Here is a 13,852-nt window from a genome sequence, read left to right as displayed (position 1 = left end):
AGTGATAACAATAGCTACACCGGACCAAGTGATCTGTGATCTGTGCCCCGTCCCGACAAGTGTAACTGAAGAAACATGTTGACTTTTATCAAGGTCAGTGAAGATTTGGTTTTCGTGTCAAGTGCTAAAGTTTATTAAGAAAATTTACGACGTCAACGAGTGGTGTAGCGCGAAACCTGCACATAAATTAAAAATAAATAATACAGAGATGATTTATAATTATCATAATCTTCAATGTGCTGTTTTCACTTTCAGTTTCATTTGAACTAACAAAAAATAAAAATTTTGCACTCATTATCAGATGTTTTAAAAATATGTTCGTAGTTTCTTGATTTAAGGGACGTCAATTAATAATAATTGATCTTTGTACTAATTCACTGTGACAGGAATACATCGTTGTCAAATATTGTTTATTTTATGCATGTTTGCAACACATTACTTTCGACCGACAAAGTTTTGTATTTTACCATTGGATACAGGCATATTTTTATTTAGTACTTTTCCCCGCCAACGTAAAGCCATTTTTCTAAACAGGAGGAAAAAATTCCCCCAGGGCCTATGAAATCTCTGGGAATGTGGTATGTAGTGTCTTTTTAGGGATAGGAAGTTGTGGGATGGAAAAAGTATTAGAGGTGGGTAGAAATCTGGGGGTCAATGTGTCCAGGAGTGACGGACGCATGAATCCAACCCTCCCATTGCTGTGCAAGGCTATGGGTCGAGAGATGCCGGCTGGAGAAGTCAAAATCTTCATCAGCCAGTCTGCTGATTCAGCCCACCACTGATTAGGTGGGAAACACACCCACTGTCAAGAACTAGACAAACCTCACACTGCGAACGCGGGCATCCCTGCTAGGTCATCAAACGTAGCAAACCATTTGGGGTTATCTACGATAGAGTTGTTCGTTATCCAATAAATTGTTACCAGGGTGGCGGTATCCATACCCGCTTCCCAATTCGATTTTTGATATTTTTAAGCTTCCATAAATTGATTAAAATTGGTATAGTACTTACCCTGGCAAGAGGGGTTCTAGATTCGATTCCTAGTTTCGATTTTATTTTCTGTTTCAATTTTCATTTTCTTTTCAAAATTAGTTAATGATTAAATTTTAATTTTTCAATTATTAAATATTACAAATGTTTTTCAGCGTCAATAAGTAACGCACCAAGGCTGTTTCACAAAGCCTTGAAACATTAAAAAATTTATTACTACTGATAACTACTTAGCCAACGACTTTTACATAAAAAGAGGCTTTATAAAATAAACGACATACCTACTAAAATATAGGTACATATGCCTAACGGTGTTTACATAATGTATATACGTGACATCACATATTTCCATTCGATATAAAATCAGGCTACTAAACTACTTATTAATGAATTATTTTATTCAGCGGAATATTTATCAAAGATCAATGTCATTAATATAGCAACAATTTTTTCACTATTCATCGCTCGAGTGCCAGCATATTCATTCGGATACGGCAGTACAATAAAAAATATTTCTATTAGCTATCCCGTGGGAACTGATTACGGTAGGTCATGCACTATTCGTATTAATATATAAATACACTATCGGGGAAAATAGTACAATTTACAAAAATGTAATTTTGCTATTACAGCAAGAGTTTGGAAAGGGTTAGCGCTTTATCGCCTTATTTTATATTTTCTATTTCATTTTAAACGTAGCCCTTGAGAGTTTATTTCATATTTTCTTAAATAGGCTGAAAACAACAGGAGTACCACGTATTTTAAGTGGGCCATCACCAGTCCATTTGATCGTCAACGTGTTTTATTAGAATTTGAGATAAAAAAATACCAAACTGATAATCCATGGGAGAAGTAGTGAAAAACTGGATAAAGGTGTAGCTTTTTTTTTAATTAAACCCACACAGAAGGCCTTCAAGAAAATAATTTCCAGTTGAAAATATGAAAAGGTAGAGTGTGTCCAGGAGTCACGGACATATGAATGTATCCCTCGCACTTCAGCGTAATGCGATGGTCCAGAGACCAGTTGGAGAAGTCAAAGGGTCTCTCCAAACCAGCTTCTCCCGATCTAATACGCCACGCAGCTGGTGGGCAGGCGCATCTTTAACACACCTCACCCGATAAACCCGGGAATCCCTGCTAAATCATTAAACGAAGCTCTTGGAGCGACCTATGGGCGAGGTGTTGTTTATCCAATAAATGGTTCCTGGGGCGGCGGGCGGAGGATTCACCTCTACAGCTTTGAAACTCGTGCAGTTCTTCGCTTTAAACGGTTTTTAGATATAACATTATGTTAATTATTTTACAATAGTAAAATCTGCAAAAAAGCTACCATGTAGTAACTTTGCATGACTATTATTTTTTGTTGTAATTAATATTATTTTAACAGAGTTTTTCAAAATCAGATGTAGACAATGACCTTCCTCTTGTTTGAAGGTCAAAAGTGCAAAATTTTATCAATCTAGAAATAAATCCACACTGCCCGCCCGTCTTCCATTGACACTCATATTAATAGAAGACAGGTATATTTTTAAAAATTATCAACAAATAAATAATCAATAAATATTATAATCAAAATTTCATCACATATATTCTGTTCCATCGAAATATTCAATAATGAACAAAATTCATTTCAGAAAATTAACTAGTTTCTATCGTGTAAATAATCCAGATGTTAGTTTAGTTTATTGATTAGTGAGATATTTGTTTTTTGTTTGTTTTTCTGTATCTTGCATTTTGGCATTTCAACAAGAATCAAACTACTAATAGCCTCCATTTTGATAGTCAAGTACACAAAACTACATTATTAACTTCGTTTAAATATCGAAAAAGAAGAATAAATAATCATTTACACAAATCTCACGACAAGATCATCCAGTCCTTGTAACTTCTGACCATCATTGAAGAGTCACGCTTCAGGTCAAACACTTAAAATTCGCTGTAAAACCGTGATTGCACACGATATAAAAATGAATAAATTAAATGTTATGTTTTAAATAGTAATGATCGTACGTAAAATAATGGAAATTTCAGGTTAAGCAGGCATGGAGAGGATATTTTTTGGGTTCAAAATAAACATTTGTATAGAAAAACATGTCAATTTGGGAGGCGGGTTTGTGTACCGCCACCCCGAGAACCATTTATTGGATAACCAACACCTCTGTCCAACGTCACCCTAAGTGGTTAGCTACGTTTGGGGTTGTCCGGATCATCGGGTGAAGTGTGTTCAAGATGCGCCTGCCCACAACCTGCATGGCGTGCCAGATCGGGAATGGTTGGTTTGAGCATACCTCTCCAACTGGTCTCTTTTTACCCATTGCCTTGCGCTGCAGCGGGAAGGATAGATTCATACGCCCATCATTCCTGGACACATTGATCCCTAGATTCCCACCCCTCGTACCTTTTTCCTTACCAAAACTTCTTCTCCTCCCTTTCCTTAAAAAGACCCTTCACATGGCATCCCCAACAATGATATAAGCCCTGAGAGAAATTATTATTCTTAGGGCCTTCTTTGTGGGATTAACGTTAAAAAAACACTTATTTTCTTTACCTTCAACTTTCAGACAGTATCACAAACTTCTCGGAGTTTACTGTGCAACAGTTTTACCCAAACTGACAGTGTTGTTGTAAATTGTAGACATGGTACATGGTAGAAAACCAAATAGAATTAATAAACGAAATGATTGCGAAATTTCGAACTGACAACATTTCAATATCAGCTAGGTCAGATATTTACGGTCATTTTATCTATATCTTTTTATTTTATTGCTTGTTCTTTATCTTATACTGTAAGTATGTACTCTGTTGGAATTATTGTAAACAAATTACCGATCTTATAAGTGCTGTACGTGTACTAGCTAGCGCATTAAATTTTGTAAAAAATATCGGTCAAAATACCACGTTTCACAAAAAAAATCAACCAATGTTCCCAAATGGTTTAAAACTCCAGCTTCATTGACAATGTGTAATGTGTAAAGTGAATTTTAAACATAAATGAATAAAAAGAGAAAGTTTAGTTTAAGACATACTTGAGATTTATTGCGATTAGTATCCCACATAAGTTTGTTGGTGAGACAAATTGTTACCAATTGCCATGATACGTCACTCAAGCTTCTTTTTTTGAGAAAATATTCCTTCCTTTGCTTTTGATTAATTCACAAATCACTCTCGAGCAAAAATCAAATCTGATACAATTTATTTCATTTGTATGTGCTCAAAATTCACTTATTGATTTTTTGTTACGTGCTCGCTTGTCAATGGGCTGACGCATAAAGAAACGACGGGCGTTCATAATAATAAAGCTCTTTCACCCATACACACTTATTCTTTGAATGGCTATCCCTTTCTAATGCGTTCCGTTGCATGCTAGTCGGGCTATTATCTATTATATGTAGAAATTTCATCTATTCACGTATCCTTATTGGGTATTATTTTCTTATGCGTTTCGTCGTTTCGTTATATGACTATTTTTTTTGATAAATTAAAACATTTTAACGAATCCGCCAGGAACGAAAAATAAAACTAGAGTTGTTTATTAATATATTCTACGGCCATACAGGCTTTTACAAACATTTTATATGCATACTAGTTTAGCGCAACACTAATCAAGAAACCGCGTAGTTCTATTTGGTATGTTGAAGACGATTAGGCTCAATTAATCAGGGCTGTTATGGTAAAATAAATTGTATATCTTAAAACGGAAGATAAGTGAGATTTGACCGATCGATCCATGAATCCGATAGTTTAAAGACAAGGGGAATATTTCTTGTACGATAGTATTAGTTTGGTATAGGTCGAAAATTATCTGAAACTTCAACCTCACAATATATTTTACCTAAAAGCTACCCGGTTTACCGTTTATCTCCAGCTTTATTTAGCATTTTATTAATACCCGGGCCAATGTATTTTTACAATTATAACAATCTATTTGGTTCCAGTTCACCAGTGCGGAATAGGACCAAGGATTTGTTTATTCAAATCAATCTCTGTACTATGGTTCCATGATAGTTACATATGTAGCCTATTTAACCTAGTTTTAGTTTCATCACATTGCATAACTTTATAGCACTTTTTATAGGTGGGTTGATTTGTCATTTTGATGTGTTATTCGGTCAGCCTGTACGGTTTGTGTTTTGTGTATAGCAGCCACCGATTTTCTCGAAATGTTTTCTTTAAATTTAATTGCATTGGTATCTATTTATATAAGTACGTTTAAAAATATGGCCAAGAGATTCATAACAGCCTTGTACTGTATACCGTAACCACTCAAACTCAATCAAAATTGCGTTGATGTAGGTTGGCCACCAAATGTACGTAGGTATCTCTCAGTATGTCCAATTATTCTGCAGCGTAAATGCTTTATTATGATGGATTAACCTATTCAATTGCATAATACTCTTAAATCAATAGTGGAATGGTTAACAAACACGCGTTCGAAGATTGCACTCTTCTCGTATAATAAATGTTTGACTCTTGTCTATCTTCAGAAATATTATCTATTTGAACGATATATATGAACTTAAATTAAATAAATTACTTCGTAAACACCACTACTTAATCAAAATTAAATAGTTTCAAAACCAATGGTTTCTTCATCAAGATAAACGTTATATTTACAACAAAGTATATACAGTAAGTGCCTATAAACAAAAGTATTACAATGAGCGGTGATGAATTAGTTATTAGTTTTAAAAAAACAAATATAAAAATTTTTTTTAGCACGAAATAGGAAATTATTGTACTAATGTTTATGGCGTAAACTTTTATAAGTTTAACATTTGCATGTATACAACAAAATTTAGTTATATTAATTTTTAAACGGTTTTGATCTATACATAAATGCAATAATTTACTATTTTATGATAATTTAAATTATTTTTTTATAATAACAGCAATTTAATTACCGCCCATTGTAATTATTGGTCTATTTTTAAATTTGTTAATTTTCACTATATGTTTATCCTGAATAACAAACATTTTTGTATTTAAAATGTAATATTTTTTATTTATGCTAAAATGAAGCTACAAAGTGATAACGCAATTATTAAAGAAGAAATATGAATTCTCCAAATGAAATCATTTTGAAATCTAATTCACTCAAATGAATATGCAGCAATTACATAAAAAATAATCTCTATATTATGCCATCACTAATCTACGTCGTAATCAAGTTAGTTCTCCTTCGCTCTACTTTCAAAATTCGCATTATAGTCTCACGACATGTGCAAAATCATTGTGTGTTGCATCATCTCATTGCAGACTTGTGGCGGTTCTATGCAGGACTTTTTGTTCAATTTTATTTCATCTAATTTCAGGCATTATTTGTGGTAGTTTAATGTAGGATTTTCTGTTAAATTTTGCTTTATCTAATTTAAGGCCTTATTTCTGGCTGTTTTATGCAGGACTTTCTGTTCAATCTTGCTTTAACTTATTTCAGGTTTTATTTGTGGTTGTATGCGGCATCGCGGTGTGCAGCGCAAGGAGGCTGAGTTACCATGATCCCAGAAAGGCCACTATCATCAGACAGACGCTCGATCCCTGGAGACCCGATGGATACAAGTTTGCGTAAGTGGCTATACTAATATACTGACAAACGGTTTCATATCGATTACCTGCTTTGACCATGAAACAGTCCAGACGGAGATTATTCACGCAGAGGTGAACTTAATAATGTAAAATAGCATATTTTAACTGTTTTTGTTGAGAAATCACTATGATACACTGAGAGAAATCGACTTTCGCCCTCACAATAAACTAACAGGTCTTTTTAATAAAAGATAAATTTAAGAATGAATATTGATTTGAATTAATAATATAAAACATATAAAAATTCTAGACAATCATATCAGGAATACCAAAAAAAGAAAATGTCATCAATAGAAATTATTCCGGCTGTCATCCAATACAACGAAAGCAAATTTTAATTTTACGTGATTAAAAATTAAAATGCTAAAATTCAAAAATTCCCGAATGCATTCAGATTCCTTCTATATTAATTAAGGTAAATCCGAAGGTTTTACTTAAAAATATTTCGTATTATCCTTGTCCAGCGTTTCCGAATAATACCTTAATATATATTATATAAATATTTATACCTGGCAAAATGATTGTTTTATTATACATATAAGTACATGTCAGATTAGAGATTTGTTGGCTAATTTTACAATCAACGAAGCGTTTCTATCTTCCGATTGTCTTTCATGTTATTTTATTGGGTTGGCAGTGCCTATACGTTCACGTATATCATATCGGTGTTCTGTCAAAATAATGCGAAATTATTATTTACGTAAATAATATTAAATATCAATATTTTTCAAAATCGTACATGCAAAGAGTTGTTGTTTATTGTCATTATAAACTTCCAGAAGAAATCTTTTTATTTTGCATATTTAAATATTCGCGCCAGCCCCTTGGTTCGTTCTTTCACCGCCAGAGGAGCGCTTTGTCGGCTATCTTTGACGCGGTGCGTATCATCGGCCATGTTGAATGAACGCGTGCTTTTTTCGTCAAACGTCAAACGTAATCACGTAATTGTGGATAATTTTCACTGTAATGTAATTAATCCAATGGATCATGAACTTTCTAAAACATATTTTCTTCGATATTATCCAAAAATTGTATGAGCAGAAACGATATTTTTGAATAAATATCGTATTACATGTGGCGATTCTATTTCAGTATGAAACCGTGTCTTAATCTTTAAAGTCTTATTTAAACACAATTTGAATTTGACCTATCACAGGGCCTACATCATCCAGACGCTGGGACAATAATACTATTAGATGACGATCCAAAGAATTTTCGTTGTAATTCTAAAAATAAAACACGTGTTCCGACATCATTATAATATTGGTAATTTACTAAAAATTTATTAGGAAAACCTGTTAATTCATAAGTAAGACCTGCAATCCAACAATAATTTGAAGAGATTCTTAATAAATTAGCTATAGTCATTTTTTTCCGTATGATAGCATTATTGTATGTTTTTTTGTATGTATACTGACGAATAAATTTTCCACCACGGTTTTGATTTGGCCAAAACGATGTTCAGTTTGGTCATGAATGTGGCATTGTTAGCGCAGTTCAATGTCGTTGACAGCCGTTTACAAGCCAGTTGCATTTTCTACGTCACAATAAGTATATTTGAAATTAAGGGTTTTTGATATTAAAATTACGGAAAAAATGAAGCTTCTATATTCTAATATTGCTTATTTATTAAGAATCTCTTGAAATGATTACTTACTTGCCCCCTAACGAATGTGTTGATAGGCTTCCTCATAAACTTTTAGTAAAATAACAATATTGTCACGATGTTTTATTTACTATAAGATTTTTAATAAATCAGCGATTTGTCAGAGCATCCTGCGTGGGTTAATGTTTTTTTTTAAATCGCTAGTTTATCTCTGTGAAGCCATGTGCAATTAGCCTTGCCTCTGTTACCAAAAGGTACCTTAACTCGTTTATTACCGCTGTGGTCATAAACCAGTCAAATGAGGAGTTACTTCTGTACTGACGTCTTGCTGGATAGTGTCACGGTGGAAGAAGGTTGATGGCCATTACGAGAAAATAATTCTGTAATCGGTACGAAGAAATTTTTTATTTGGTTCCATTGATACTTTTAATGATCATAAAACATTTAAAACAACAAATTACTTATTTATCCCTCAAGTTAATTTGTTAGGTTTTGCGAACAAACAGTTATTACTCGTGGAGTCATTTTGTTCACTTTTGGAAAAAGTTCATATATGGTTTCATAGAAATCATTGTCTTCCTTACTTTCATGGTGAAAAAATGATCAAAACTGTGTTAGAAAGAAAAATTAACACGCTTTATATTAAAATCCACAATTTAACCACAAAAGAAGTGTACATCACGATGAAGCCAAAGATTCTAGCCGCAATTTGAGTAAAATTAATGATAATTTTAATAATTATTTTTATATTAAATGATAAAAAGTGAAGTGGCAGTAATTTTCGTAAAACATTTGTTTGATAAAGTATTTTTTTTTTTCATTATCAGTAATTTTGGTTCAGTGTTTAGACGAAAAAACGTAAGGTGAGCCATTTTTAAAACGTTTTAAGTTTTATATCAAAATTAGAATATTTGAAAAATTGTAGATATAATTATTTTTAATTTGATTACCTTTTATTAAAGACAGTTTTTAGTTTTTGGATACTTTAAGATAAATTGATTTTTTACCAATACTATCGAAATTATTATTAAATGGCAAGAAACATCAAATATGTTCCTATGAAATTGGTATTCCGTTAGAAACAAAAAAAAAATTTATAAATTCTGCAAATCCCATTAAGGCCGTCTTAAGTTTTTATTGTATTCATCATTGTGTGTCATTCCGATAAGTGATCTTACAGGAATGACATGAACACATCTCTATAAAATATTTGTTCATAAAGTTGTAAGTAAAAATAACATAAGAACGAATGCATCCTTGAAAAATAAGATGGTATTTATGGAATCGTCCCGAGTTTAATATATGTGAAATTCTGATTACGTAATTTGTATTTTACCTTCATAAGCTTTACGTTACAATGTCATTTAATGTTTTGTCTAATTTGTCAATGACATCCAAACGCCAATAAAAAGTTCCATATTTCACAAGTCCATAGAAGATTATCATTAGAATTATGATATTATTTGTTTCTAAGAAATAAAAATTGTAAATTTATAAAACATTACAGATATACGACTTTTTATAAAATTGTTTTTTTCTATTTTACATTTATCTCATCTATATTTTTTTGTTTTTTAATTGCCGGCAACCCGGGCGTTTATTGTAATAACATGATCAATATTACAAACATGAAAGAAACCCACCTCACTATAAGATTTCTGTTCTATATCATATCCTATATCGACGTCTGAAAGGTAAAAGGGTTTAAGCGACAATTTAATAAAAAATGAGTTAAACATACAGTTTTGATTAGAATTTTTTGTCTTGTTAAAACTGTATGTTTAACTAATATTTGAATAAATTATCGCTTACGCCCTTTTGCCTTTTAGGCATTGATATTTATATATAAATTAATCATTCTTTGTTTGTCCCGTACGCATTTCTGTAGCATTCAATTTTAGTGAATATTTCAAAGATTGTTCTTATTAGTGCGAGGAGTATTTAGAGAGTAGTTTGAATGGTAGAATAAGTCTTAACGCATTATGCCTGCACTGGAATGAGATACGGAGTCGAATTTAATTTGTTTTTTAACAGTAAAAATGTGGATTTCGTGATACTACCTAAACTGAATGGTAGAGAAAGTCGTGGATGGCTGAGGAAGACATGAAATAAATAATTATTTGTGTTCAAATGAGACGGAAGTGATGAACGAAGAAAGAGGTGTAAGGAAAATGTGTGCCTTGGAAGTGAATGGTTGAAGAGGTCGAGGATGCCCGAGCAAGACATGGCACGATCGAGTGAAAAAAATACTTGTTACAAAACATTAATACTATTTCCACCTTAAAAATGCAAGCGGTTGTCAGGTAATATGGAATTCACAACCTCAAAACTTTACCCCAAACATGTCAGCTAGTTTAATATAAGTTTGCTATAGCGTTAACGAGAGATTTTTATGTCTAGCAAGTTTTTTCCTCGCCGCAAAATGCATCTTTCACGACACTTCCAAAGGTGAATTTGAAATCACGTTGGAAATTAATTTTTATTTTATAATACGTCATGGAATATTTAAAATCAAGCCGCTATCAATAACACCCCTTACGTAGATGGCGATAAGGTTTAAATTCCCGCTTAAAACCATCCGCCTGTTTTGATTTATTCAAGAAAAAAACATGGCCAAAAAGTACCTTTTATTTTATTTTATGGATGTTTAGGCATAAATATTTTTAAAAAATCCGATCATTTTATAAATTACTTAATTTTCCACATTATACAATAAAATCATAACCGAAATTGGGTTCGTAAGTAGGAGATTTTGAACTTTATAGCAGTTTTCATAGGCCTTATCCATAATTTTTTTCTGAGCTTGTAAAGACTTATCTAAAAAATACTCGATTATTTTAAAGGCCAAGATGTATTCTACTAGCAGTATTTAATTAAAACATCTAAAAAATTTCTAGGCGACCACATTTTCAAACCAAAAAAACAGGATTTTTCATTACTACGTAGTGCATCGCCTTAACACAGAAAATCTCGATTGGCTTCATTCTCACTGTCAACACAACGCACTTGAAGCGTTCTCAGTTATCAAATAATAATTAAACAGTCAAAAAGGCAACATAAAGTGTATAAAATAATTTTTTTAACGTTGTAATTTATTAGGGCCCTCCCATTCAAGGATCAAACCTTTTAACGACATCACAGTTTCCTGTAATCATATAATTATTATTTGCATTCGCAGACTTGAACTGCTTTATAATAATAATAAAAAACTATTCCCTACGTCAAGTCATTATTTTCGTATTTATAAAACAGCAAAACGTATGTTCTCTCGGTCGCAAATCGTCTCTAACATTTCTTTGGCCATATTATATTAACTGTTTATACGTCATTGGAATGATCAAAAATACGATTTGACATTATTAGTATGGTCATTATTAAAATCACTTGAAGTATCATCTATTTTTTTCGAAAGTGAGAATGGATATGGGAAAATTAACTTTATTTTTCTTACTCTGAAACTTGTAGTAACAAATCATTTTGAAATGTCATGACAGTTTATATTATTTATTAAGGTATGCCAACAAGCCAACAACAATAATATATTTATACTAAGGATTTTAAAATGATAGTGGCTCTTATACAGTGTTCATCGAATCATAGCGCTGAGAAATTTCAACATGCAAATATATAAAAATTATTTTATTTCAGGTTTGAAACATCTTTCGGAACTTCAAGACGTGAGAATGGCTACTTAAAAACAACCGCTAACGGCCGCCAGGTTATTGTGACCGAGGGAGAATATTCATACTTTGGAACGGACCAAAAATTCTACAAAGTGAACTATATTGCTGATGAGAACGGCTACAAACCATTTCTAAGCGGTACCCCTAAGACGAGGACAGGCCTGTTACCTTCAACGGTGTACGAAGATGATGCTGATGACTTCTTGTTCCCCGACGATCTATTAAGTGATATATTTTCAACAATTACTACTACCACTAAGCCTCCTGGAACTACGCCTTCCACGGTAGCTGATGGTGCAATCCCTCGTGTTCCTTCCTCCACATCACCAACTATTATTGACCCAGCAACGCCGGATGTCACGGTTCCAACAGCGGTAAGGATTATCTAATGTCTAATTATTTAACTAGCCTTATTGACAAAGAAAGGACGTGAGATAATTGAATTGAATTGACGGGAACTCAAGTGACCCTGACGAATTTAAACTGTTGAACGCGGAAAGAAGACTTTTTACGTTATAAATGGATTTTTTTAATCAATTAAGTCCCATTGATAATGTAATTTCAAATCCATTGCCAATGGTAGTATAACTGAAATAGATTTAAATTCATTAGATTCGTTTCATTGATAAATTTATGTTTGAAAAATAATTCCACATGTCACATCAAACAAACATTCGTTTGGTGGCCTGCAATCTTCACGCCACAAACTTCAATCACGAACAACTTAGTAGAACTAAAACATTACTGAAATTCTGATGTTTTACAACACCCTCCATTCATAATGTGGGTGCATTTGGTTGACTTCTGGATGTTACTAAAATGTTGAGAGAAGATATTGCTACGAATGGCGTATTGCCTGAGACGAATTCGTCATTTTTATGCAAATTTTGCCATTTAACGCCAATTTTCGTATTTTTCACGCGATTTTCTGGTAATTTAAAATGAGAAAGTAATAATAATATAATACCTTCCAAACATTTATTAGTTTTTATTTTGACAACTTCAAATAACCATAAAATCGAACGGAGCTAACTTCAAGTCATTTAATTGAGGACTATGTCGAAAAAATTGGCGTCCGGTCATTTTTTTCTGATGCATAATACCAAAAATAAAGCATAAAAAAACATGCTCGCAAAATTTTGCAGAAATATAACGTTTTTTTAACAACTCCACAAAAAAAATATGCAAATTTAGCCAAAAAATAAGGAAATTTTTTCGCATCTCTCTACTTATGGATAATGTTAATTATGGATTATTATATAATTGAATGGTGGGTATGTACTCCTAAATTTAATCACGGAGAGTGATTCCTTCATTTAAAAACATTAGTGCTAATTGTGATCGTTTTATTTTTCCAGGTGTCAAATGATACTGCTGCAGGACTTGATGACAGATTTGGGCTCCCTCCCGGAGTCATCGGATCGTTGTTAGGAAGATAAACTATTATTTACATCATTAGTTAGAATATTTATTGTCACAAACCCTTTCTTTTGTAAATGTTTATAATGTGTGTAATGTGCCAAATTTGAAATCTTTTTCAAACTTTCATCTTCTGAAAAGTATTTTGTTTTAGTTTTAATTCCCTTTCAAGTGTTCGTATTCGCACGCTAATTTTAAAACTAAAACGTCTTTGTTTAAAGATTGGTGAATATTTTTGTTTTTGTATTAGAGTTCGATTTATAGTATAGTTTTTAATTGTGTCATTGTGACAACTGCACATAAGTCAAAGTAGAAAATAAATGTTGTGATTATTGTAAATAAATTAGTTTAATACTACACAATTAATACGTAAGTTTTGTATATTTTCCTTGTGATTATTTTCATCTTTCGACAACATCTTGTAAGTAGAGATAAGTAGTGCTATTAAATAATATTTGATTTTAATTTTGTTTTTATGTAAATAGATTCCTAAATTATGTTTAAGTTTTTACAATTTAAAAATAGAGCTTGCAAACATATACTGGGAAATTTGTTTTATTGAACAATGAAA

At 32.2% G+C, this 13,852-nt stretch overlaps 1 protein-coding gene across 1 annotated transcript; it reads left to right on the top strand.

Moving 5' to 3' along the window:
• The first annotated feature begins 1 nt into the window (after position 1).
• LOC149426941 (uncharacterized) lies at positions 2-13,572 on the top strand. The gene is made up of 4 exons (XM_089639174.1): positions 2-93; positions 6,425-6,552; positions 11,828-12,236; positions 13,221-13,572. The coding sequence occupies exons 1-4, from the start codon at positions 76-78 to the stop codon at positions 13,299-13,301; spliced, it is 636 nt and encodes a 211-aa protein (XP_089495300.1). The 5' UTR covers positions 2-75; the 3' UTR covers positions 13,302-13,572.
• Positions 13,573-13,852: the final 280 nt, after the last annotated feature.

Source organism: Hesperophylax consimilis, chromosome 1 (genome assembly GCF_061612785.1).
Source record: "Hesperophylax consimilis isolate HC1 chromosome 1, BYU_Hcon_1.0, whole genome shotgun sequence".
Classification (NCBI taxonomy): Eukaryota; Metazoa; Arthropoda; class Insecta; order Trichoptera; family Limnephilidae; genus Hesperophylax; species Hesperophylax consimilis.
This window is presented reverse-complemented; position numbering and strand designations above follow the sequence as displayed.